Here is a 27,606-nt window from a genome sequence, read left to right on the forward strand (position 1 = left end):
ATCGCCCTCAACACTGAACTAAGAGCTGCTGCGCAGCAGGAGGTTGATTGAGGACAAACCATTACATCATCAGATTTCTGAAGCCTCTTCTTTATAGATTTAACTGCTGCATCTGCCTGGAAACACAAACACTATCTCTTTATCGCCCGCAAAATTACAATCTACATAGGGAGGAATAATTTCCCCTTCTGTCTCTGCAGAGAACAGCTCGATAGATATATATATATATATATATATATATATATATATATATATATATATATATATATATATATAGATGTGTACATAGCAGATACTGAAGAGGACATTATTCCTTGCGCTATACATCTATAGCTCTATAGATAGATCTCTATTCATACTATACGTTTACATATACACATTCCTCGAATATCTTCCTTGTGTTTTTGTATCAAATTTCTCCTTCATTTCCAGAGGCATGATTGCCTTGCTGAGCTGTGGTGGAGCGATAGCAACACGATCATCTAACTCTGCCGAAGCATCACATTACCTTTGGTTGAACTTTTAAATGATCTTTTGCCCAGAAAGAAAACAGTGGGTTACGTCCCCTATTGTTTACACTAAAATGGCTTCAGGAAGGAATCGTTTCAGTATGGGCAGGGTGATCAATGACAGACCAACAGTGCCTCAAATGTACATCCGGGTGTGTGAGTTGCAAAGTCCCTACAAACTACAACACTAATCCCCCTAAAAATCTTAAAATCCCAATGCGTACACATATCCATATTCCTTTTACACCTAAACTAAACGTATTTGTTAATCCTTATTGATCCCAGATATGAGAACATGTTTCTCACCAGGCAACTGCAGGGAAACGGCTACAATGCTAGACAGCCTTACGAGGGAGTGGTATAGAAAACATTTTTTAAAAAGTCCCATTTAATCAAATTATCCAAACCAATGACAGAGGGTGAAACCAAAAGGGTAAACCAAAACTATGAAAATTAGACCCAGATTGTAGGAACATTTTATTTTCTATGTTTTTGGTTCGGTCTCTCGATTACAGCCCTTTCTTCTCATAACGTGGTTAGGATCCATTACAGTTACTTTACCCAGAGAAAGGTCCTCATGAGCACACATTTAAGAATAAAAAAATACAGCAGACGGTTTACGACATTCACATTTTATTTCCCGTATCTTCATTTTCTGCGTTGCGTGAACTTCAAATGAAATCGCTATCACTTGTTTTCCTCGATACAAACATAAAACAAAAGAAGCCCGACATAAACTGCAAAGGACAAACATAAATATGACAGCATACACAATTCTCAGAGGGACGTTCATTCACACTCCCTGGGTGTGTAAGTTGTTAATGAATGAAAACTGAAAGTAAGTAGAGCCAAGAGAAGGATAGAAAATTAGGGAATGAAGGAGGTGAGAAGGGAAGGAGAGAGAGAGAACATGGGGGGGGGGGGGGAGAGCGAGAAAAGATAATCAAATTGAATGAAGAAACACACTGTAAGAGCATTAGCCGAGCTGAATAATGGAATAACTTAAGTCCTGCGCACACACTTGCACTCATACACTTAAAATGCATCATATACATACAGGTTTGCATCCCAGATAACAATATGTAATAAATTACAGAATAAAAACCACAGAAAATAGCCATGCGCTAGCTGTACAAATGCAACAGAAAAAGTACCTCATCTCCGTGAACAAGGACAGAAAGTCAACGTTTTACTCTCAATACAAAGCACCATCTGTGTTAATGCATGGGTGTCTCCTCAGCTGAGCCACAAAATGTACACAGAGATCTCAGGAACGGATAAAAAGGAAACTAAATTCCAGTAGAATCTTAAAAACATCACAGCAATGTCACCACTAGCTTTGGACTGGACTGAGAACTTCAAAGTAACGAGGAGGCTGAAGCTGAGACGTGTTGTGATTCACTTTTTCTCTGTGTTGCATCCAAAGTGCAAAAGGGTTTTCTGCGCTCTGAAGCTCATGCGTCGTGTTCGTTACTGCTTTTTCACTTTAATACTGTCTAATATTAAAAACAATGAAAACACCAACAGTGCATGTGGATATTTTACATTCCATTTTCATGTTTTTCATGTTTTTAATGCTTTACGTGAGCCTGGAATCTCAAACCAGGCCTGTTAGTTAGTTTTCTTTTATAGTACACGGTTTGTCTTGATAAAGACGTGAACATTTTACATTTGAGTAATATAAATAGTTTCAGTTCTGGATAAAAGCAAGGCAAACAGCACATAGATAATCCGACCACGAGCACTGTGGCCGAAGAGGGAAGAAGGGTGAATGGAGGAAGTGAGGTCACAGCTCAAGTGGCGTTACATCGGAGTAGGTTTTTCGGGATGACGGACGTCGACCTGCAGCTGTGATAGAGCTGTTTGGTCATCCCTGCATCCCGTTTAGACACCACTACCGAGTCAGAGAGAAATGGAAGGGAGGAGGCAAAGCAAGGAAAGACACAAGGAAGTGCCACTAAAAGGAAGTACAGGTGAGACCAAAGAAAGGATTGGATCTTTAAGCTGGTCAGTGAGGGAGATCCAGGAGTTTTTAACCAAACACAGGGTGATGTGTGAGAAGAGTTTAAAAAAACAGTACCTGTCAGAAGCCACTGGCTCTATTACACTACCACAGCCTGGTCAGGTAGCTTCAGTGTAAGATTGGCTGTGATAAATGAGCAAGCGGACAAGGGTTCCAGTTAAGGATCGGCGGTGCCTGCTGTTTGCTACTCAGACTAGCTATAAGGGAATCTCAGAGGCTATATGGTGTCTGAGGTCAGGGGTTACAGTCCATGAAGGTTATAGGATGACGGTGAAAGGTGAGAACATTCATTGAGCAACACAGTGGGCTCCACTGGGCACAACAGATCAATCCATCTGGGAAAGGAGCACCTTAATGTAGCCTACGTAGCATCGTAAAGTGTCTATATAAGGTGTAAATCTAAGCTATTTATTCACAAAGTGAAACGTGTGTTCTGAATATTTCACCTGTGAATATCTAATTTGAGATCAGCTGACAATCCGAGCACCGGCTGCCAGGTGGGGAATAACGCCGCAGCGCTAGTCCTTGTGGTTCGTCTCGCAGTCCGACAGCCGATCGAGGTGATTGGCGTTCTCTTGGACTTCGATGCCGTGCTCGATTTCAGGCTCGGCGTCCTCGTCGTTGCTCTCCGCGCTGTAGTCTATCTCCTCCAGAAAGGACGGCTCATCCTCCTCCACCACGTAGGTGGTGGGGCTGCTGCTGGGTGACAAAACAAAAGTGTCATTAACTTCCCTCTGTAAGTTAATGGTGTCACGATCAAATTCAGAACCTTCCATCCATCTTATTGATGCCTATGGATGTTTTAAATTACATCATGTATTTCTGTATTTTGAGAAAACATAAGAACAAATGCTAAACATTTGCATAGTACTTCTTAAAAACAAAAACATATCTTCACATATATATAGTGTAGCATATGACTGTCATGTTCCTCACTCGGAGCTGAACTCACAGAAGACTAAGAGCTCTCTGATTTCACAGAGTAAACAACCATCGGAAATGGGTTTCATGGCCTTTGGAAATGTGCTGTTGAGAAGCCCATTTCTCGAAAGCACGAGACACTCATACAAAATAGAAAAAGTAGAAATAAAATTGACTGAAACGAAGCCTGTAATCTTAGTGTGCATTTATATTCTAAATTATGCCCGAAGATCTCATCGCATTTAGACAATCATTTGAATATTGATAATTTAAAATGAATAAATAAATGATTTTGTTTACAAAATATAATACAATAATTTAAAAGCGTCAATAAGCTGGAGAATTGTTCATTTATGCTTTTAAGTGACTTGATCGATTATTCAATGAATTCTCTGTGTATCGACTAATCTAGCAATTGTTTCAGCTCGCACTAAAAGCTAAACAAATATATTGAAAATAACAATGTTGTTAAAAAATGTTCCAAACAACAGACACTGAATCTACTACAATATTTTAAAAATATTAAATAGTATTTTAAAATCTTGTGCTCTGACTGGGGAGGCTGTTTTTTTTCCCTGTGGGTCTTAATGGTTAAATGGTTGCTGGTTCTTTGGGGTTTTAGTGGCTTTAGTGGGTTTTTAATGGTGTTAATGGTCTGAAACGTGATCCCAGGGAGACAGTCGATCCAAGGGGCTCAGACAATGATCTCCCACCAATCTCACCAGTGTGAGTGCAGCAGAGAGAGACTGAGAAAGTGTGCATCAGTATATGTACAGTAAGTGTGTGTGTGTGTGTGTGTGTGTGTAATGATGTGGATGGACAGAATGTTTTCCAAACAGATAATGAGAGTTGTGAGTCAGCCATTGTAGAAATACCAAACCCAATCTCTCCCTTCTTTGAGCTACATTTTCTGCATCAGTCAATTGCAGCCATCTCTACCGATTGTCCATCTCAATATACAGAACCAGGCATGTGCGTTAAAATCCCTAATTACCTTAATTTGCGTGGATAAATCTGCACATCTTCAAACGCTTAAATAAGTACATCTCTTCCTGTCATCCTTAGGACTCACATAAAAACACACCCATGCCCGTATCCACCCATTTACTCACTCTGAGACACCCACTTATTTGCAGACGCCTCCCAATGGCCACAATATCATTGTTATGATGACCTATTAAATGGTAAGTGGTACCATACCAAGCCCCACGCATAAAACCATAAACCCGGGATGAGAGCAAACAATCCCAAAGGATACTCATGCAAACACACAAGCGCACAAAAACACTTTTGGAGTCCCTTAATGATCAGACACATAAATGATGAATGAATGTATCAATATTAGAGTAGAGTAGGAGAGAAAGAGAGAGAGAGACTGTGAGACAGAGAGATGGAGAGACGTGAGCATTAAGTGGTTTTGAGTTTAAAGCCGTTCTTTCAATTCAACTGCTTTAACAAATCTGTGGAGGAGAGATTGCTGACATTAAAAAAAAAAAAAGAAAGAAGAAATTAAGATAACCTTGGTGGTCACAGCTTGGGTTTGGCCAAGTTTAATAATTTATTTGCGGTGCTGAACTGAAGTACAATTTGATCCGTGTGGACCTCACATTTCCGAAGGGGGAATTTTAATAGAGTTGATTGACATACAGTTAAGCTATGTGGTCATTTGTTATAATGTAAAAGGTCACTGGCTCATGACTGTTTGAAGCCATTTCTTAAAATATGGATGAAGACTCAAGAAACTTTAGTGCAACATGTTTGATTTTTGATCATGATTTAAGAATTAAAATGTAATTTTCCATATTCATCTTTAACTCTTGAGTTTTGTTTTGGGCTCTCTTTTAAAAAAAACATACTTAACATTGTTTAATCAACATATACGTCTTCGTTTTATCAAGCGCACCGTTTGGCAAAAGGGACGTTGATATGAATAGTGATGGGGTTTAAATAGTAAGAAACAACGCACCGGCACCTAAGTGGATGAGGACACTGACACTCATCACATTTCTTTCCCACTCGTGTTTATTCCAACTACAAGCGACTGTGCACGAAGGCAGTCGAGGCTAATTATGTTGCGTGTGCATTTAATCCACACCGTACCATCGTGTTCACTGTGCCCCCCCCAAAAAAATCTCACTGTGTAGGCGTAAAGGGTTTAATAAAAAAAAAAAAAAAAAAAAACATCTGGTGGCTGTTTTACTCTATAATGACATTGCTGACTGACACGTTTGAGTCTCGGGCAGCCACCAAAGAGAGCAACACACACACAATCGTGAGGGCAGTAACACTTTTTATTTGTTGCGGTTACGTTTCTGGTAGCGAACGATCCAGGCATCCGCTACCCGCTCTCCTCTCTAGCTACTCCTGCTCTTATATGGAAAACAAACACACGCACACACACACACAATTGATCCCAGCTGAGGCTGATTTACACATCATGACACCGTTCCCTGAAACACACCTCCGCTCCACCCACTCTGCAGCTGAGCCTAACCACACCCCGCTGCAACATACCTCCACCGCCCGTCTTAGGCCAGGGTGCCATCCGGCCTAACCTACTCCCCCCCACCACCCCATGAGAGCGGATGGGGAAGTCTGCCACAACCATCTCCGTCCCCGGCCTATGGATCACCTTGAAATTAAAAGGCTGCAAGGCCAGATACCACCGAGTGATCCGGGCGTTGGTATCTTTCATGCGGTGGAGCCACTGCAGCGGAGCGTGGTCCTGCCGAACAAAAGTTCAAAGGGAGAAAATCCCGTGGAGGCCTGGGGAACCTCCCGCACTGCAAACAGATAATCAAGCCATTTATCCCAATTACGTTCATCTTCATTAATACATTTACGGATCAAGGACTTCAAAGTCTTATTCAGACGCTCCACCAGACCATCAGTCTGTGGGTGGTACACACTGGTCCGAATAGACTTAATGCCCAGTAACCCGTAAAGTTCTCTCAGTGTTCTAGACATGAACTGGGTGCCCTGGTCAGTCAGAATCTCTTTCGGCATTCCGATTCGGGAGATGACCTGAAACAGAGCGGATGGGCCTCCGGAGACAGGCCCAGCCGCTCTATGACGACCTGCCCCCTGCTTACCGGGGGCAGGCCCAGAGCCGCTGTCTGTGCCTCCCCGGCCAGAAGAGGCAGGAGGCGGACCACCCACTCTGCCTCAGGCCAGCCACACGCCCCCGCTGTAGCCTCGAAGCAGTCCAGGAACGACATCCGCTACGGTCATCCTGTGAAGGGTGATCCCCGCCAGCGCGGAGGGCCTCGCTGCCGGCGGCGCTGCAGCTGACAGGGCGGCGATCTGCTCCAGGGCTAAGGTCTGCCTCTCAGCCTTGTCTTGGAGAGCCCTCAGAAACTGCCGGTTCGTCTCCGCCTGCTCGTGCTGCATGGCTGCGATCTGCCCCAGCGCCACGATCGGCCCCTCGGCGTGCTGCTCCTGGTGCTCCATATGCCCGCCCCACGTTTGGCTCCACTGTGACACGTTTGAGTCTCGGGCAGCCACCAAAGAGGGCAACACACACACAATCGTGAGGGCAGTAACAGTTTTTATTTGTTTCGGTTACGCTTCTTGTAGCGAACAATCCAGGCACCCGCTCTCCTCTGTCCTCTCTAGCTACTCCTGCTCTTATATGGAAAACAAACACACACACTATTGATCCTAGCTGAGGCTGATTTACACATCACGGCACCGTTCCCTGAACCACACCCCCGCTCCACCTACTCTGCAGCTGAGCCTAACCACACCCCGCTGCCACACTGAAATTTATTCATACCGATTCTCCTCTCACTCTAGAGTTTTCATTATATTCATCACACATGCTCAATGATAGAATTTCAATGATGCTCAGAGAAGCCCTGCATACATGCATGCCTTCATTTGTTGCTTGAGTAGTGCTTCAGAGGAGATCCAGGTGACACCCGTGAGTACCGGTGCCAACGGGGGAACGTGTCTGGCAGTAAACAAGAGGGTTTGTGCAGATAAATGGAGAACGGTCTGTAACCACTTTACTGATGTTCAGGTGCAATTATTGGCAGCGGAAAATACTTCCCAAAGTAGTAAGGGTTCCAAAAGGGTTCTTCCTTAAGGGCTACGGTTCTACCCAGAACCTTTTGTTTCTGAAGAACACTTTTTTAATACATTTTAATTAAAAAATAAATTAATTTAAAAAATAAAAATAAATTTAAAAAGTAAAAAATCCCAGTAGAACCTTCAAAGAGTCCTGTATGGGTCCACTACACCAAAGAAGGGTTCTTTGTATGCGGTTCTGGATGGAATCTCGGTATAACCCTCTGAACGAACCGTTATATAAAAAGCTTCTTGCAGGAATTTTATTTGGGCACAAGCCGAAGAACCCTATATAGCTACGGGTAGCACATCTATTTCAAAGTTTGTATCTTGGGAAGGTTGCAGAAAAAAAACCTGGTTCCTGTCATCTGTAGTGTTAACGAGCCTTTTGTTTCCATTAGATCACAGACTAGATTACTTGACTGCTATTTAGAGTAAGACGCACAGTCTTACTCTAAATAGCCTCACAGCCTCTAAGTGCACCTGTGTGATCTGTGTGTGTGACTTTGCAGCGTGACACCACTAACCTGACCACTTTAGACTGCGTCCCGATGATGTCGCTCTCTAAATCCAGCAGGTGTTGGTGATTGCGGATCCCCGTCAGCCTCTTCAGCCTCAGCAGGGCCACACAGAACTGAGCTCCCATCTCCTCCAGCTCTCTGGTGCCAATCTGAAGACCCTGAAGAGAACATGTGCGTGCACATCAGAGACGAATACCAATAGATGGATACTAAAATGTTCACCAGGAGGAACTGTCACACACAAAGATGCCACGACCCAAAAAAACGTGCACACACAATATGCAAGATATAAGAAATAATAAGAAAGAAATTCCAGGAAATCTACTTTAAAATGGCTGCTGTAGTTTTTTTTACAGCTGCTCTGAAGCCTGGGGAAGAAGCTGCTGTCCACCTTCAAACGTCCCAATTCTCAATGCTGGAAAGCAGCTGCTGAGGAAACTTTTCATGTAGAAACATGATAATGTATTTCATTTGCAGGAAGCCCACATTCAAAAAGCACATGCACTCACACCTGCAACCCTAACAAAGTCCTCACAGTGCTGCACAATCATACAAGTAACTGAATACTCACTTGAGGAGACACACACACAGAGCTAACCCCCAACTCAACCAAAAAACTTTCATGTTCCTATTCCCCCAGAGCGGACCTCGGGACATCAAAACTTGGCGTGGCCACAGAGATATGCAGCTTCAATTCAGTAGACATTAGTTCCTGCACATCTGGATAAACACTTGCACATAAACTGGTGGGGGTGCTAATCAGTGCCAAAATGGCATCCCTAGACATTGGCAGAGTTCAGGAGGAAGGAAATCAGCTGGAGTGGAAAGACAGCGAGAGAGAGGAAAGGAAGGTAAAGGGGTCAAAAGAAACGAGGACAAAAGACAAAGAAAAGTGGAAAAAAAGGATTGCAGCTCCACCTGCTGGACATTTCATCAGATTCATAGGGAAACCTCCCTCTCACTTACTGGGTGGACACAACCAAACACATACCGATCTGTCATCAAGAGGAGTGGCCTTGGAAACGGCCGTATGCCATTTGGATAGCTTTTCTGCCATTAACCTAGACCAATTGTCCTCAACGGTTTCTACTTCTAAACCGTCTACCTGTCTCTTGGACCCCATCCCAACGAGGATGCTTAAAGACGTGTTGCCTTTAATTGGCACATCTCTGCTGGATATTGTTAATGTGTCTTTGCTAACAGGCCATGTACCACATTCCTTCAAAAGTAGCTGTAATTAAACCTCTCCTGAAAAAGCCCACTCTTAATCCAGAGGTGTTGGCTAACTACAGACCAATCTCTAACCTTCCCTTCCTCTCTAAGATCCTTGATAAAGTAGTCGAAATCAGTTGTGTGACTTCCTACATCAGAATAGTTTATTTGAGGAGTTTCAGTCAGGATTTAGAAAACACCACAGCACAGAGACAGCACTGGTAAAAATTACAAATGACCTCCTAATTGCATCTGATAAAGGACTCATCTCCGTACTGGTATTATTAGACCTTAGTGCTGCGTTCGACACCATTGATCATGACATCCTATTACAGAGACTGGATCAGTCGATTGGCATTTCAGGTACCGCACTAAGTTGGTTTAAATCCTATTTATCAGATCGATCTCAATTTGTATTTGAAAAAGGTTGAAGCCTCAATGACCACCAACGTTAATCACGGAGTTCCACAAGGTTCTGTGCTTGGACCAATTTCATTTACCTTATATATGCTTCCTTTGGGCAACATTATCAGGAAACAATCTATAAACTTTCATTGCTATGCAGATGATACTCAATTATATCTATCGATCAAACCAGAGGAGACCAACCAGCTCGCTAAAATTAAAGAATGTCTTAAAGACATAAAAACATGGATGACCTGCAACTTCCTGATGTTAAACTCAGACAAAACTGAAGTTATTTTACTGGGCCCTGAACACCTCAGAGATCAATTATCTGGTGATGTGGTTTCTGTAGATGGCATTGCCCTGGCATCCAACACCACTGTAAAGAATCTCGCCGTTATCTTTGACCGAGACTTGTCCTTTAACTCCCACGTTAAGCAAATCTCAAGGACTGCATTTTTTCAACTTCGTAACGTTTAAAAAATCAGGCACATCTTGTCCCAAAAAGATGCAGAAAAGCTGGTTCACGCGTTTGTTACTTCCAGACTAGATTACTGCAACTCCTTATTATCAGGCTGCTCTCATAAGTCTCTTAAGTCCCTCCAGTTAATCCAGAATGCTGCAGCTTGTGTACTCACAAAAACTAAGAAAAGAGATCACATTACTCCTGTATTAGCTGCTCTGCACTGACTCCCTGTAAAATCAAGCATCGCATTTAAAATTCTTCTCCTCACCTACAAAGCCTTGATTGGTGATGCACCATCATATCTTAAGGAGCTTGTAGTACCATATTGCCCCACTAGAGAGCTGCGCTCATTAAGTGCAGGGCTACTTGTGGTTCCCAGAGTCCTACAAAGTAGGATGGGAGCAAGAGCCTTCAGTTATCAAGCTCCTCTTTTATGGAACCAGCTTTCACTTTCAGTCCGGGAGGCAGACACAGTCACCTCATTTAAGAATAGACTTAAGACGTTCCTCTTTAATAGTGCTTATAGTTAGGGCTGAATCAGGTTTGCCCTGGTCGAACCCGTAGATATGCTGCTATAGGCTTATAGGATATTTTAGGATACACTGAGCACCTATCTCCTCTTCTCTCTCTCCTTATGGATGAATTTACATCTCTCCATTGCACCTTATTAACTCTGCTTCCTCCCCGGAGTCTTTGTGACTTCACGTCTCATAGGGTCCATTGGACCTGGCGGTGTCTGATGCCTGGTGAACCGGCCTCCTGCGTTGGCCCTGCTGATGCGCCCCGCACCCCCTCCTCTCTACCTCCTTCTGTTTCATGGATTGGAGTTCCATTCATACATTGTCATATTCATGTAATGTGTTTATATAACTCTGTAATGCTGTTCATTCTGTACACATGACATCTATTGCATCTGTCCATCCGGGGAGAGGGATCCTCCTCTGTTGCTCTCCTGAAGGTTTCTTCCCTTTTTTCCCTGTGAAAGGTTATTTTTGGGGAGTTTTTCCTGATCCGATGTGAGGTCCTGGGACAGGGATGTCGTATGTGTACAGATTGTAAAGCCCTCTGAGGCAAATTTGTAATTTGTGATATTGGGCTATACAAAATAAACTGAATTGAATTGAATTGAATTTAATCTACAATGCAATAAAACCAGACACATTTGCCAAAGTTGTGAAAATATCTGGGGCTAATTTGCCTCCTTTCCCACGCTGTAAGCTCATTCATTTACACATATGCAAAAAAAACTAAAAAACCTTCCAGGCTGCCCTGGTATCTAAGGGGTTAAGTCGGCCATGAAAGACAATGTCCCCGGTTTGAGATCTCTCCCATTTCTCTCCACTATTTCTCTAATAGAAATGCACAAAAGAGAGTATTTAACTGCAGGGTTATTGTATTGAACTGCAGCAAACACAAGAAAATACAGGCTTACCTTATATTTTCCCTGGTCACAACCACACAGCGTGCTCTCCATGGTGTAGCTGCGCTGCACTCCTATCTCTCTCCATACAACAACACGGGCCGTTGACTCTTTGGAGCGCTCCACAACAAAACTACAGCTGGCCATGCTGAAGGCCGGGGCGATCTGGGACAGGATCTTTGGAAGGGCCTGAAAAACACATGAAACTGAGTGTTTTTGTGTGGGTATGTGTGCGCGAGTCCATCGAGGGATGGATGGTAAAGTACATTTGTAGCAGAGACAAATAACACAGACTGGCTTATGCCCGATGTTTGCTGTGGGTTTGTAGTTCGAAGCGTCTCGTCCACTATAAAACTGTCTCGACCTGGCATCTCGAGCGTTCTGCTGACTGAAAAATATGTGTTGCATTCCAAAAAGCCTAAAAAGAAACAAACGGATCTTGGCCTGACCAACTTGATAGGTCAATGATGAGAACAAGTCCTTCCCCTCTGCACACTGAAATTCAAGGTGAATTATCAAAATTACCAAAGTAAAATGTTTGTCAGGGAAGAGCGGGTGTTGAAACGCACGTTATGTAATACGGAGCTACAATCTGTTCTTTAGTGGGCGACACCTGATTGTGTTTCAGTGCAAACACAATAACAAACAGACATGTGCCGATTTAAGTAGAAGTCTCTTTTCTGTAAAACGTAATAAAGGTGATCTCTATGTAACAATTATCAGTCAGCGATGTGAGAACAGTAATCTGAAAACAGAGCGGAAAAGTGAGATAGTGGTGTGTGTGCTCACTCTGTATCCAAGGTCCTCATGTAAGTCACTGGACGTAGCGCTGATATTGGACTGCCAGACGGTCTCCTTCACGCTGCAGCCGTACATGAACACATTCTTCTTCCTGGAATGACCGTGGTAGTCGCAGAACACCTGTGAATAAATGTGGACACACACACACACACACACACACACACACACACACACACACACACACACACACACACACACACACACACACACACACACACACACACACACACACACACACACACACACACACACACACACACACACACACACACACACACACACACACACACACACAGTGAGAGAATAAAGTAGAAAGAGAGAGAATAAAGTCAGTATAGTGTGAGTGAGTGTAAGAAATATTTAGGAAGCTTGTAATGGCGTCCAATGATTAAGACGATCTCCTCATTATGTTTAAATAGCTATGTAAAAACATGATTAATACAAAAATATAACAGCTAAAATGAATTCACTGTATCATCGTCAAATGCACGGTGATACTGTGTTATAGGAGCTGTTAATGTCGGTGCTGCTCATATTTCTCAAAATGTTTTCTCAGATCTATTTTTAGAGGACTAACTGCAGCCTCACCTCGCGTTGTGTTAAGTCATCACCCTTCGCACAGTAAACAAATCTCCTATAAAAGCAATATACCATTATATCCAACCTGCTGACACACAGTGTGTTACAGAGGGCAATGGAGGCTGCTGTTTATGGTGACTACATTAATGACTTTAAAACCAATGTGATGATTTATTGATGTGAAGTTTAGTGGACATGCAGAGCGTGCAGCTGAACAGGAGGAATGGCACCAGCATTAATAAGATGTTAGGAGAGGTTCTTTATACGTTCCAAATGAAAGATGACGCAGCGAAGTGCAAAACACCCCTGAAGTTATTTAAGAGGTCATACCAGTGGTGCCCTTTGTATGTGTGCAAGGTACTGCAGCAGGCTCTTAGTGTGGTAGATGGTGGGGTGGAGCTCAGGATTGGGGTTCTGCCACTGGCGATTCAAATCCTCTCCACTCAGAGAACAACGATGACTACAGCAGAAGAGGAGGAGGATACAGAGTGAAGGAGAACAAAGCAAAAGCTGGAGAACCCTTCAAGACAAGAGAGAGAGTGTGAGTGTGAGTGTGTGTGTGTGTGTGCATGCCCAGGGTCGGCAGGTGTACGCCTCTTCAATGTGTATACTTGAAAGCTGTGAACGTGTGTTAATTTCTTTCTAGACTCCTTTCACTCACTTTCCATTTACAACTCCATCTGGGTTGAGCATGGGGACTATCTTGAAGATGTAGGCCTCTCTCAGGCTGGCTGCCAGTGGGCTGGTGCCCATCAGGAACTCCAGCGTGCCCTTCATTACCCAGCTGGCGTTGGTCTCTCCAGGGTGCACTCTGGCCGACAGGAAGATCAATGGACGATTCCCTGAAAGAGGGAGAGTACGGCGCAAACACAAATAGAAGAAAGAGGAAAAAAGATTCTTCAATTTAAAGTTTTCACGGCTGAGAAGAAGCATCAGTGAACTACAGCGGACGGAAAACCTGCTTGGGAACACTGTCATGCTCTGACACCCCCAGGGCTAATGTAGTACTATACAGCAGTAATGCAGCAAGATGCTTTTACAAGGGTTCGTTTTTAATTATTTAAGCATTAGAAAGGAACATTTCTGTCACTTACGAGTTCATTTCTCAGAGGACATTTTGGAGAACTGGAGCCGAGCGTGAGGAAGTTGGACCTTTAAGCTTAAATTATTTTGTTACACAGATTTGTCTAAAAGGGGGAGAATTAGCTTCCATCACCAAAATGACCACATTGGATTTGTCAGTGAGGTTTGTCTAAACTCACAACACACCAGTCATTAAATGTTGAGATGTATCTGACAAAAATACATTTTGACAGCCACGTACGATGTAATCCTGATTTTGTTGCATATTTAAAAGCTCATTTTCTTTGCCTTATTTTTTACCATCTAGGATTGTATTTTGTCAGGATAACTGTGGTGGCTGGGGCGCGGTTATGCTCAGCTGCGGAGGGGTGTGGGGGAGTGGTTCAGGGAACAGGTGCCGGGAATAGGCCTAATTGCCCTCAGCTGCAGGGAATCAAGGCCTGAGTGTCTCTGCCCTATATGGGGCATACAGTTGGAGGCTCGAGAGAGAGTAATAAAGTATATTACGAATCATATCCCTGTTTGTGCTTCATCCTTTGGTGCTGGGGGAAGAAACCTGCATGTGACAGCGTATAACTTGTTACAATAACCAAATCCATAGCAGCGGATTAGAGTTCTGGGTACAAACAATAACTGCTGGTGAAGCTTCAAAGATTTTACCAGTTTTTTATGGATATAGAAATCCTGCAACCGGCGTTTGTTCTGCTCAGCTGTGGGAGTGATGGTGAGAATATAAGACCTGCGCTGATTTACTTACTAAACTGACAGATGTGATCATTAGAGTTGGACTCTGGCATGGCAGTGATGGTGAGAAGGGGGCAGCTGTTTCCCCCCAGAGTTTCACAGAGGACGTCCCGTCTCAGGTAGATCTGGGGGGTCCTCAAAGCCTCCAGTTTGGACAGGTGCATCTGAAGATACGACGACAGAATGACATCTTCCACAACTTCCATTCGAGCCCCCATCCCTCACACATTTTACTGCTGTTTTGTTGCACTGGCTGTTTATTGGGACATGTGTGATGATGTGATTCAAATTGGGCTTATCTATTGCTTGTATTCTACGCAATTATGCATAGTCACTATATAAAAAAGGCACTAAATGTAATTATACAACACAACTATTGAAATAATGAGTGTACAGTAGTTTGAGAGCACAGTACATATCTGAGCAAAGATTTGAAGGGCAAATAAAGGATGCAAGTAAATAAATGAATACAAGGGAGAAAAACGAGTTGACTCTATCATGAGGCTGCATCTGGGGTCCCACTAGCAGTACATTTTTGTAGGCAGCAAAACCCTTACAACTAGACCATATGGCCAGAGGGGGCGGGGGTTGTTAGTGCTCAGAGATACGTATACTACTGAATGCTAGTGGTCTCTAGATTACAGCAAACTGTGGTATTGTAATACTACCTTAAGAGTGGAGTATGTATACGGGTAATGATAGGCAAAGTAGCAGACATCGTCCTTATGGCTGAAGCTTGTGCTGAAGGTCATTGTATAATAGGACTTTCCTTTCTGACCACCCGCTGCAATGGAACTCCTAGCAAAGTGATTCCTAAGGAGAAGATGAGTCATGAGTCAATGTTGCACGACATAGCACTCATAACACACTCGATGGCTTCTTTACAAGGCACACCTGTATAATCTACTGCGATGCAATACAACAGCTGTGCCATGCATGGACTAGTTTACAATGATGGACTGTTATCTCTGTACATTGCACATATTCTTTATACTTCACACAAATTGTACAACTCGTTCACTTAAAAACCGATCACATCTCAAACCCCAAACCATAAAGCCCTAAAAGTTAACATTATGGGAAATCATAAAAAAGACTTTATGGCAGGAAAGTTGTATTAAATTGCATTAATTGATTGTAAAGTTGTATCTCATAAATACATATGTGGTGCAATGTGTGAAGAAAGGGTGTGTCTCCCTTTTCCTCCTAAAAGGATGCTTTTCAAAGATGTTGCCGTACCAAGTAAATAAATACCGGCTCATAATAACTTTGACAGTGTAACAAGCAATAAAGTGGTTGAGAGTGCTTTATAGCCACTGTATATAAAATACATAAATATACAAGGTAATCAATAAACTACAGCACGTTGTCTGCAAAATGGCAGAATTGGCATGCTGCATGAAATGGTGCAATTGTTACTGTAACACTTATTAAAAGGGTATGTTTTGCCTTTCCCCTCTGAGTGCACCTACTTGTAGTAACAGATGTCTGTTCCTGTTCTGACCCAGCGAGGCCTGCCACTGATCGCCTCCTGCACAGAGTACATCAGCACCTGCATGCCTGCGCACACACACACACACACACACACACACACACACACGTTTAGAACATGTGATGCTCAAGCCACTTCATTTTGACAGAATGTCAAAATGCATTCAAAAGTAAATTAAAATCCTCTGTCGGCCGGATGAGAATGACAAGCTGTTTGACGCGTAGTTATCTCACCGTAGTTGAACTGGCTGTTTGACTTCTCGGAGTTGATGATGTTGAAGCGGTAGGTGGTTCCAACGCGCATGCCGCTCACCTCGAAGTAGAACCACTGGTGGTAGTGATTACTGTTGATATCTGAATTCAGCACAAGGTCATACTCATATCTGGAGAAACACCACAACATAATCTGTCAATTTGGACCCAAACATCATCAACCATTAACAATACTGGTCTCCAATACTTCTTTTGTTTTAAATCTAATTTCTGTGAAATTGTTGTGAAAGTAGGTTGAATATAATTAAAGACAACCACAGCTTTAAATGTTATTATTATATTAAAAAGGTGATTTTGTTTGACTGTCACCCTTACTTATTACCATTTAACTGCTGTGACAATGAACACTCACTTCCTCATTTGAACTGCCTTCCTGAGGTTGCCAGACTCAAACTGAGAGTTGAACTTCAGTGATTCGCCATTGTCTTCAATCACTGGACAACTGAAACACATCAACATGTGGACGACAGGTTGAGCTCATCTGCTTTGTGGATGTCACAGCTCTCAAAGTTATCCAACAAAGGACAAACTGTAGCTTTGGTTGTAATTTGAGCTCCATTTAGCTGTAGTGTTGCAAAGCTTTACTCAGTAGGAGGGACTCACCTGGGAATGTCCAAGTCATAGACTACTTTATCCACGATATCATTGGGATGAATTAACCTCTCAATATCCTGGAATATTTTAGACCTGCAGGATTAGACCCAAAAGCAAACTCATGATTAACACAATGGGTGGACAAAATATGTTTTTCATTCAACAAATAGTGTATATCATTGAGGATGAATCCAATAACCGCCATGACCTTATATACACGGCAAGGTTTAAAGTGTAACTCAGACTAAAGAGACATGCAACCCCAGAATTTAATCACATAAAATTGCATTTAACTTTTTGCTAATTGTCCCTGGAAAATTACAACTTGTCCTTGGAAAAAGCATCACTAAAACATCCCCATTACTGAGGCTCCAAAAAGTCAGCCTGGAGGTCATTGCTCATGTCTGGAGCACAAATAAACTTGATCAATCTTTCTGGCATTGAAAACACTACAGTACATGTAGTTCTTATAATCTGTATACCTTCTTTCATTTGTATGCTCAACTATTTCTGCAAACCACAGTGTTGATTAAAAAGGTCTCACCTCTGAACACCATACACTCTCTCCTGGAGAGGCTCCCTAAATGTTGGGGCTATATGGCCAAAGTAGTCTGGGTACGCTACTTCAGCGTACTGGGGCACGGAGTGCGTTCCCTTCACCATCTCCACGTAAAGGTCGGGGTCATGAAGCGGGAGGAGCAGCGCCGTGTCTGGCACCTCCAGAACGGCTCCTTCCCCTCCCTCATCCTCGGTTCCCTCTGAGCCACAATCTGAACCCCAGTTACTGCCTCCTCCTCCTCCCACACGGCGAGTAGCGATGCCCCCCAGGAGCAGTGGGGACTGGATGTGCCTCGTGGCATTGACTGGGGATCCGTCTTGTTTGACTCCCTCTGTGTTCAGAGCCCCCTCCGCTTCTAGAGAGACACACTCCAACACGTGTGCTAGATCCTGCTCTATCGTCTGCGCTTGAGAAGGAGGCCTGGTGAGGGAGGACAATGTTGTATGTGTGTCGGGGGAAGGAATGCGGGCCTCCTCTTTTCGGTCCTGGTCCTTGGTGAGGTGGATGGTGTCCAGTTCTAGAGGCGTCAGAGAAGCAGGAGGTGCAGGAGTGGGCACAGAGGGTGAAGGCGGGGCGCGTTCTGCTTTGGTAGGGTTGCAATCCTCCTGACAGCTCGTTATAGGGACGTGCTTGGGGGACAGGGCCTGAGCTGTTGGCACTATGATTGGCCGAGTGGCTCGAGTTGAGGAGAAAGATGACGATGTGGTAGAGGCACTCTTCGATGGTTCAAAGTTATAACCCTGTAGGAATAAGATATACTGATAAGAAAAGGGCAGACAACAAATATTTGTAGTAGAGGCCGCATAACATTAAATACAATAAAATAGAGAAAAAGATGCGTCATAGAATTAAAAAAGGAGAGGCAAGATAGTAAGATGTCTTGACAGCATATTTCTATGTAACCATGTTGGGTGTCTATCTGATACTAATTCATTTTGACACACAAGAGTGCAGACATTGAGCCAATAAGATACAATTTGAATACACCAACCTAACGGAGTGTAGTGTCACATACTGACTGCTTAATACACCGATTCAGCTTAAGACATGTTTGTATGAATGAGTCATTTTTTAAAAATTTGAAATCTCGTCAACATGGGCACAAATTACTGACCTGGAAGTCTTCAGAAAGCTCCAAGAAAAACCTCTCGTAGACCTTCAACTCCTCGAATGGACGTCCGGGGTTCTTTTTGGGATGTAGCTTGTTTAGGTCTGTCTCGATGTCCTCATTCTGATCAAGAGGACACAAAGAAAGAAAACACTCATATCTAAATGTCAAACTTCACTGTGTGCTATATTGCTCAAGTATGTTGCCATCTAGCAAATATGAGATGAGATGATATGTAGAAAACAAAGGAAAATAGAAGTCCATCTAATGAGTCATGACTACCCTCTGCTGGGAATTTAGAGGACTTCATCTAAGCAACAACTCTGACACAGCTCTAAGAGACTTGGCTCAAATGACTTAATCTGTAGATATTCAGTTTAATATAATGAATGTGAAGTTCAATCATGAAGCAACAATATGCTGAACATTTGTTTACGCTGTAAATAACTTGGGCCTAAACTCTATAACACCCCTGTCATGCAGGGAAAATAGACTCAACCTTTTGTGGAATCACATCGTGTTGCCGTGTGAAATATGGCACGTGCATATGAAGGCTGAATGTTACCGCAGTGTGTTGATCCTTCTCGTCCTCTTCGTTGTCAGTATCGTTCTCTGTGTCCGCGTCCGTCTCCTCGTTATCGTCACTTTCATCCACCACATCATCCACTGGGTGCACACACAGATTAACATTATTGGGTGACCTTAACTCGAGCAAGGTGGGAGTTTATTATTTTCCAAAGTATGCATCAGCCTGGCACACAACCAGACTGCCAGAACTCTGGACACTGAGTTTAATTGCTATGACATGAACAGAGAAAATGTAAATGTGATGTGAGCAGCCATGATTCAGAGATGAGTAAGAGATTTAGAGGACAGAAGAAATTATTATATTTCTTCAAATACAGTGAGCTGGTGATCTCAATGACAAGTCTATGCAGTAGCTTGTTATGTAACCATTACACCGTTCTCAATGGTTGGGTTACTGACATCACTGACATGTTTTTGAGAATATAGAGGCATCAACACAATGTAGCGCCAAGAGGCGCCAAGGGCTGTCAAAATGGTGGTGTATATACCTGTTTTTATGGACTTCCTGTTTGACTTTGCCCTCTCCAGGAAATTAACAAAAATGTGAGGACATGTACATCATGAAGCAGAATCAATTCAGCAATTCACAACATGAAAAGTCATATTTCTTATTTCAGATCAGTTTAAGGGTGCTAAATTCACAATTCAACAAGTTAACATAGCAGCGAACAATCTTCTAATTAAAAAGGTATTTCAGAGTAATGGCACCCTGAGCAAACTCAGTCACTCAGTCTGTGCTTTATTTAAGTAAGTTCCTGTGTGGGTGCCCATCCAGTGAGCTAATTGACGCTTATATATACATATATATATATATATATATATATATATATATATATATATATATATATATATATATGGTTACAGCTGAGAAACACCGTCCTGACCCACAGCGTCTCGGAAGCGCCCACCTTCCGGTTCCCACCCAGGTTACAACACCGCTCTGTCAGTGCTGTTTGCCCCGTTTGTGGTGTGAGCACCGTTAGAATTTAGCACCTTTTAAGGGAAGAGCAAATGAGGTCAAATGTTCCATCAAAAAGACTGTGGAGGCAAATGAATTGAGTACAGTGCAAATGCATCAGTCTACTAGTGAGCATGCAACCACTGAGCATCTTTATTACATGTGTATTAACATGTGAAGTTAGAGTATGGCGTGAGGTGAATGAGAAAGCAGCAGTGAGCGAGTCTATGTATTGAGGATGGAGATGTTTCGTACGCATGTCTTACCCTTCTTTAAGGGCCTGTCACAGAGCTGATGAATCTTTCTTCCTGTAAGGCACATCGTGTGCAGCAGTGTTGCCATTAACAATGTATGCGGTCAAGGCATGTAAGCATCATGTGTGTGTGTGTGTGTACAGCATTATCATCAATGAGAGGCATGCAGTGCGATATGCTGGGGCTCTCTCTCGTGAAGTATGTGTGTGCGTGTGCGTGTGCGTGTGCGTGTGTGTGTGTGTGTGTGTGTGTGGCATTATCATCAAAGAGAGGCATGCACTGTGATATGCTGGGGCTCTCTTTCTCGTGAAGTGTGTGTGCGTGACTGAGTCCTGTGTTCTCACCCCCAAGTGGCTGGCTGTACAGCTGCGCCACAGGCCCTACAGCAGGTACATGTGGCAGCTGGTAATGGAAGGCTGATTTGATGGTGGGCAGAGGCAGACGGTTCTTAGGAAAACACTTCCTCATGATGAGACTCGAAGTGTTGACGAGTGGATCCAGAGTCCGCACCGGGAGACACTCCTTGAAAGAAAAATCACACAGAAAGTAGAGAGTCGGCCAGATGTAGTATGTAAATGGTAATTGGACCTGTTCTTTTTTAGTCTTCCGATCACTCAAAGCACCTTTTAACACTACATGACATCATTCACCCATTCATACACTGATGGGAGGAGCTAAGGTTCCACCTGCCCATCAGAACTAACTAACATTCACACACAGTAGGCACAGCTACGGGAGCAATTTGGGGTTTAAGACTCATCGACGGGGGCTAGCGGAGCCAGGGATTGAACCGCCGATCCTCTGATTGAAGGGCGACCCTGCTCACCACTGACCCACAGTCGCATGTGTGTGTGTTATCTGAGTCTTAGTTTGTTCAGTACTTGTTCACTACTTGTTGTTCTCCTCTTATGTGGCATTTGATAAGGAATGGATGCCTGGGTACAATGTTCATATTTTATTTTATTAACACATGTCACATTCTCACTCACAGTGGATGAGTAGTAGAGGATCCTCATGCCGTCAGCATCTATGAATGCTTTCCTGCCGAGCTTGATGTTGGTGATGTTCCTGAGGCAGACCAGCAGCCCTTTGCGAATCAGCATGTGGCGATGCCGCGTGTCATTGTGATGCCAGTCCTGGTACAGAGCCAGCAAGACATGCACATGTCCAGCATCCACTGCACGGCGAGCATTCGTCTCTGCAGAAGGAGGGGGGGCATGAAGAGAATGGTGGGAGGAGGAAAAGGGGGTCAATTGGGGATGAGATAACTCCAAATCCATGTTGAATGACCCTTAACTGTGTTTGCTTCAGCGGGGAGAAGAAAATCAAGTACAGAAAAAGGGTTCATGATAGTGGAGGTGAAAGAGGCGAAAGGAACCAGCACCATTTAAGGATCACTACTGAAGAAGTCAAGGCTACAAAGAAAGTTACTCACTGGATTTGAGCAGCGCTCCCAGTGCATCCAGAGCGACCCTGTTGATTTAGAAACAAGGCAAATCACGCGGTCGAATGGTCTGCTGAACAAACGTCAATGACAGATTGGAAGTTAAAGAACCAACAACTCTTATCTTTCTGAAAGAGGCCAACGAGATGTGGCCCGTGGATGTCACTAGTTTGTTTCAACACAGCAGTCATGCTGGCTCATTATGACAATCGACTGCTTACTTAAGCAGGCTGGTGTTCTTCTTGCTGAACGGCACCACAATCTTGAACATGAGCTCCACCACTCCGTTCTTGCCCAAAGAAATAGCATTCACCGCTTCACCAAAACGACCACATAAACAGGAGGTAGCAGTCAAAAGCAGATATACACATCCAATACCACTGAAACCAGTTTAAGATTCTGTCGTATTTCTTGGCACTCATCTGCTTGAATTCCAATAGAGGCGGACGACATTATGAGCTGTGAATTTCAGAGTAAAAAAATAAAATAACTTACAGTTGGTGGAGTAAACCCTGAGAACCTGCAGGCAGGGCAGAAGCAGTTTGGTATTCTGTAGGTTCTGTTTCGTTAAGTTGACGGTGGCGTTCAGCGCGCCGCTCAAACGCGCCTTCACCCCAAACTTTCTGTCTGAACACACGGGAACATGCAGAGGACACGTCACGAAATGTTCAGCGTTTATGTCCCTGTTGTTTTCTGCAAACTACTAAATACGTCTTCACAGCCCCCTTGTAGAGTTTGACCACTCGTAGTCTGCTCCTGTGTAACTGTTTGCGTTTAAACTGTGATATTAAACGCACCTTTTGGGCCGACCTTGGCGAGCAGCGAGTGAAGCTGCAGCATGAGTTCTTCACTGGGAGGCAACTCTTTACTCGTAGTGATCAGAATCTGGAATAATATTCCCGTTCCTCCTTTAGACACAAATACTCCGACCCTGCGACCTCTGCCTGAAGACAGAAAACAACAATAACACCAAATGCAGTTGAACTGATGGGAAGCACATTTATTAGTGTGGTTCAAGAAATTCTTCATGCTTTTAGAATATATTTATTACTCGCATGAAAAAGTAATGTACCCCGAAGTATTATTTTTACCAAAATTGGAAATGACAGTTAAATTGCCCACAGAGTGAGTATCCATTATCCGTGCATAAACTTCTCATACATTTTGGGAGTAAAAAAAAAAAGAGCTCACTCACCCACAGTCAGCAGCTCACTGAGAATGTACAAAATGTTCAGAGTGGTCTGGACGTCTCTGGTGCTCTGTGGAAGGGACACTTGTTAAACAACACACAGGTGTACATCCTGAATTATAGCAGGATGTGCAATTACCTCTTCAGATATTGTTTCACTCCCTCTCAGAATCACCTCAAATCAAACAATGCATCGATGTGCCAGCTGCAGCGGGGTTTCCCACAGCTGTTCATACAAAGCCATTGATGCATTTCTTATGTCTCTGCAGGCCATGTTTTTAAACAGTGAGCTTATTCTGGCAACGCTCACATCGTGTGTGTCTGTTAGTTTAAGGAAGAATGTCTCAAAGTGAGGGAAATATAGTTTGACATTTTGGGAAATAGCATATCTGCTTTCTTATCGCTAGTTAGGTGAGAATTAATGATATCAGTCTGGTACGGTAAATATGAAGCTACCACTAGCAGCCAGTTAGCTTAGCTCAGCACAAAGACACAAAGAATACGTCTTTGGTCGTCCTCTTTAGGAATGTACCACTCAAAAACTACGCTTAGTGTTGAACTGTTGTCATGCTCGGAGCTGAAATCTCCAGTTGATGAGTGAGCTGACCTCCAGTGAAGCCAGGATGACCTCCATGCCACTGGAGCCTTTGGACATCACCTCTTTTCCACTCTTCTCTGCAACACACGACAAAATAAAAAGGATCAGAAATGTGACGATAAGAGGTTCTGCATTTGTCCAAAACACCAAAACAACTGAGGGGCTTCTCACAATGTTATAGTTATTAACTTGGAACATGAGACATGAGCTCTATCCTCTTAGAAACTGTACCCCTCAACAGACAAGAGAAGAGGCATTATATGCTGTCACTAACTTATGAATGCATCATAACAGCAGGTGAATATGGAAATGAAGCGTGCAGCTTTCATGGTTGTTGACACACACAAACACTTTCTATAAACACCCTTTCCACACTTACACAACTATGTGCTTATCTGAGCACGTAAACAAACAGTGGCGCATGCACACACACACACACTTCAGTGACTCGGTGTCCTCTCAAAACATTTCTGTCATACCAGACTTATTAAAAGGTCTTCAAAACAAACTGTCATCTCGACGCTAATCACACACACACACATACACAATTTATCCATTTACTGCATTTTCCAATGCCAATGATTTTGTTCTTCATTCAAAATGTATGTTCGAATAAGAATTAACCAAGCTTTATGATGGCACTCAAAAGTAAAATAGATAGCCAGGTAGATGTTGCCATTTAATAAGTTGAACTCAATATCCATAATGTATGTCTTTCTTAGTGTAGATGTTAGTCAGCCATGGCTGACAGCTTAAATTACTGCACATGAACTGTGAAGGTTGTACAAGTCAGACTGGTTATTATAACATAATCTGAACAAAGAGAAATATTTAATATATTTGTAACACAAATTGTGTCCGAGTTAAAATAGCTGAAACATTTTCCTCATTCTGGACCGTACCTGGTGGGTCTGGGGAGACCACGGATTGGGAGTATCTCTTGGTGTAGCGGTACGCCATTTCATAACAAGGGTCTCAAAGTTCACCAAAGATGTGGGTGAAAAGATGTACTGCAAAATCCCAGGTTCACTGCCTCTGGAGTCGTACGAGTTGTGCAGGTCTGCTGTCAATCAAACACCTCAGAGTTTGATAGTCCCTTGAAAGGCCCTGAGAAACCTTTCCTGTTATCTCTCTCTCCCTCGAAGGCTGGAGGTAGACTGCTCCTCGGGTCGAACCTGCGACTACGTACCAACACACTGACCTTGGGGGAAAGCACCTCCTCACTTTCTCAAGACTGCATGGAAAGGGAGCGCTGCTATATTTCCAAATAAAAACAGAGACTGAATTTCTGACAGCAAATAAAGAGAGAAAACGGAGAACTGTCGCCTCGATGACAGATTTTAGTCAACGTTCAACTCCCGGCTTTTCCTTTCATTCTTGTTCTTTCTCTTGGAATCTCTCGACAGCCTCCTGCTACAACAACTCTGAACATGAGACAAGAGTACAGCAAAGTCCTTCTTGAGGTGTACAGTTACTGTGACCAGGGTCACAGACCCCCTCCTTCCCCCGAACCATCGTCACACACACATGCACATTTCAAGTTGAGGCTGTAGGCGGGGTGTGACAGACAGCCGCGGAGGAGATGAGAGGAACAGCTGAGGTATCATGAGTGGCGGGGTCACAGACGGGAGCCTTTCCACTGTGTGCAACAGTCATGATGGATTAACCACAAGCTTGCTTTGAAGTGGAAGCAATAAATTATGGGAAGTGGAAAGATGAAATTCATGAACAGCAATAGTGAAGACGTTCAAAGTATACCAGCAAGAATAGGTGATGATTCAGCTGAACTCAGCTCGATTACAAGTTATTATCACTCAGGAAAATCCACAATAGAAAAAATTATTTAGAATTCTATCGGTTATCTTAAACAGTTCACATCTGTAGTGTTGTGGGAACACTCGTCTTAAGTAATGGCTGCAAGTAATCAACTATTTTCATTATCGATTCATCTTCATCGTCAATATTTGATGTATTTTTTAATTACCCGATGAATCATTTAGTCTATGGAATGTCCCAAAATAGAAATAAAATTCTTCAAAGTCTTCAAATTGCTGGTCTTGTACAACCAACAAAAATATACAAAGATGCTCATTTTTACAATGATATAACATACAGAAAAGCAGCAAATCCTAACACGTAAAGGGTTGTAAGTTGCCACTTTAGCTTTAAAAATGACATTAACAATTATCATAACTGTTCAATTGTATGTCAGTTTGACAAATACCTGAATCAACAATTTGGTAAAGCACTAGTGATGCTTGCATTAGATATGTCTGTTAATCGCAGCTCCGTGGAGTGTGTGAGGGGAACCAGAGACACACTCCTGTTTCAGTCTGTTCTACACAGCGACACGGCACAGGGCCTTCTTCTTCTTCTTCTTCTTCTCTACTCTCCTTTCAAAAGAGAAATCAGAGAACCAGATCTGGAGACACTGTAACAATCCATCCACACTTTGACTACCGGTGCACCGACCTTCTCTATTTACATGACAGTTACACTGGAAACAAGTACATAACTCCACCAGCTGTGTCTCCCTCGCCACAAAAGTTAAATCTCACTCAATTGTTATTTCCAGCTCCCTTTACAGTCAAGATGGTGGCGTGTTAAGTCAGTACTCAATAAACAGTCAATAAAATAGTTTAGTAAATATGGGGCTGATCGATCCAGCAGTATGTGCGATTACCTGCAGGCAGCCAGGCACAGGCACAGGCACGCACGCACGCACGCACGCACGCACACACACGTCTATGAAAAGTACAGTAGAGTGCATTGTCATTTTGTGTGTGTTTGCTCTCACCTTGTGTCTGTATGAGATGAAATATCTTTGCAGTGACCTGTCTCGCCGTTTCAACATCCCTCATCATGGCCTCCCCATTCATCCTCTCCAGTTGGCCCAGGAGCATCAGTACTCTGGAGTTACTGGGAACGCTGGAAATAAACACATATTTTTACCTTTAGGATGGAACATATGTAGCAGACTAGCTTCATTCAGAAATTCAGTCCTGTGTAGGCATTTGGAGAAAGGATGAACAAATGAATACATATTTTTGATTAAAGTCCATCTGGAAAGGGCAGTGTAAGCATCACACACATCATGATGTTGCATTTACACAGAAATATTTTCTTTAAGCACATGCTTAATCTGCCATGATTTCCTGCTTCATGTCCAGGTTTAGAAGGATTATAATGATGGATCAGTTTCAGTTTATCCAGCACTGGTTGGCACTGGAGAACAAACATAAAGCAGCCCCTCATAAGTGCAAATGCCCTTATATGACCACAGGGAGTCAAATCTCTGAGCCAAAATAAAAGCTATTTCTGTAAAACAATGTAGTGGCACAAAAAAATACAAATTGACAAGCCATGTTTAATTACCGGCTTTAAGATCAATTTAATTTGTTTTACTGAAGTTGAGTGGCGGACCCTCGCACTTCACCATTTCTGGGATAGTGACCCATCCCCCATTTATAATCTTAGCTCAGAGGCGCACAGCTGGAAACACGAGGTTAGAGGTCAGTTGTTGGTCCAGCAACGGCAAACATGGGAGAGAAAGTCAAAACTCTTTGATTGTACCCAACGGACCAGAGTTTCGTATATATGTCCTTATAAAGACAGAGAACAGAGAAAGAAGAACAGACAAAGAAAAAAACTGGAAAAATGTAAAGAACGATGAAAGAATGATGTAGGTCTGGACAAAGGAAAACATACTGAAGCAGAAGTAACGCCTAAAATAAACAAACTGCATAAGTCACATAATTGACAAATGAACACAGATTAATAAATTATACGTATTTAAAC

The 27,606-nt window shown here is 43.0% G+C and overlaps 1 protein-coding gene across 12 annotated transcripts in view; it reads right to left on the reverse strand.

Moving 5' to 3' along the window:
- Positions 1–1,125: 1,125 nt before the first annotated feature.
- Positions 1,126–27,606, reverse strand: part of agtpbp1 (ATP/GTP binding protein 1) — a 28,117-nt gene continuing 1,636 nt past the window's right edge. For 2 of the 12 annotated variants that reach the window (XM_034540568.1, XM_034540569.1), the window contains exons 3-27: positions 26,606–26,736; positions 23,818–23,885; positions 23,217–23,280; positions 22,819–22,965; positions 22,517–22,648; positions 22,243–22,336; positions 22,013–22,050; positions 21,567–21,775; positions 20,922–21,099; positions 20,590–20,631; positions 19,343–19,443; positions 18,784–18,900; positions 17,655–18,409; positions 17,120–17,203; positions 16,869–16,958; positions 16,478–16,626; positions 16,225–16,312; positions 15,421–15,565; positions 14,766–14,916; positions 13,587–13,767; positions 13,256–13,445; positions 12,335–12,466; positions 11,558–11,734; positions 8,049–8,200; positions 1,126–3,231 (exon numbers count right to left, since the gene is read on the reverse strand). In XM_034540568.1, the coding sequence (XP_034396459.1) occupies positions 3,051–3,231; positions 8,049–8,200; positions 11,558–11,734; positions 12,335–12,466; positions 13,256–13,445; positions 13,587–13,767; positions 14,766–14,916; positions 15,421–15,565; positions 16,225–16,312; positions 16,478–16,626; positions 16,869–16,958; positions 17,120–17,203; positions 17,655–18,409; positions 18,784–18,900; positions 19,343–19,443; positions 20,590–20,631; positions 20,922–21,099; positions 21,567–21,775; positions 22,013–22,050; positions 22,243–22,336; positions 22,517–22,648; positions 22,819–22,965; positions 23,217–23,280; positions 23,818–23,885; positions 26,606–26,736 (3,796 nt within the window). In that variant the 3' untranslated portion in view covers positions 1,126–3,050. Of the gene's footprint in view, positions 3,232–8,048; positions 8,201–11,557; positions 11,735–12,334; positions 12,467–13,255; positions 13,446–13,586; positions 13,768–14,765; positions 14,917–15,420; positions 15,566–16,224; positions 16,313–16,477; positions 16,627–16,868; positions 16,959–17,119; positions 17,204–17,654; positions 18,410–18,783; positions 18,901–19,342; positions 19,444–20,589; positions 20,632–20,921; positions 21,100–21,566; positions 21,776–22,012; positions 22,051–22,242; positions 22,337–22,516; positions 22,649–22,818; positions 22,966–23,216; positions 23,281–23,817; positions 23,886–24,710; positions 26,737–27,606 lie in introns of those variants that run through there. The other 10 variants (XM_034540577.1, XM_034540578.1, XM_034540573.1 and 7 more) reach the window with 10 other exon arrangements.

Source organism: Cyclopterus lumpus, chromosome 9, assembly GCF_009769545.1.
Source record: "Cyclopterus lumpus isolate fCycLum1 chromosome 9, fCycLum1.pri, whole genome shotgun sequence".
Classification (NCBI taxonomy): domain Eukaryota; kingdom Metazoa; phylum Chordata; class Actinopteri; order Perciformes; family Cyclopteridae; genus Cyclopterus; species Cyclopterus lumpus.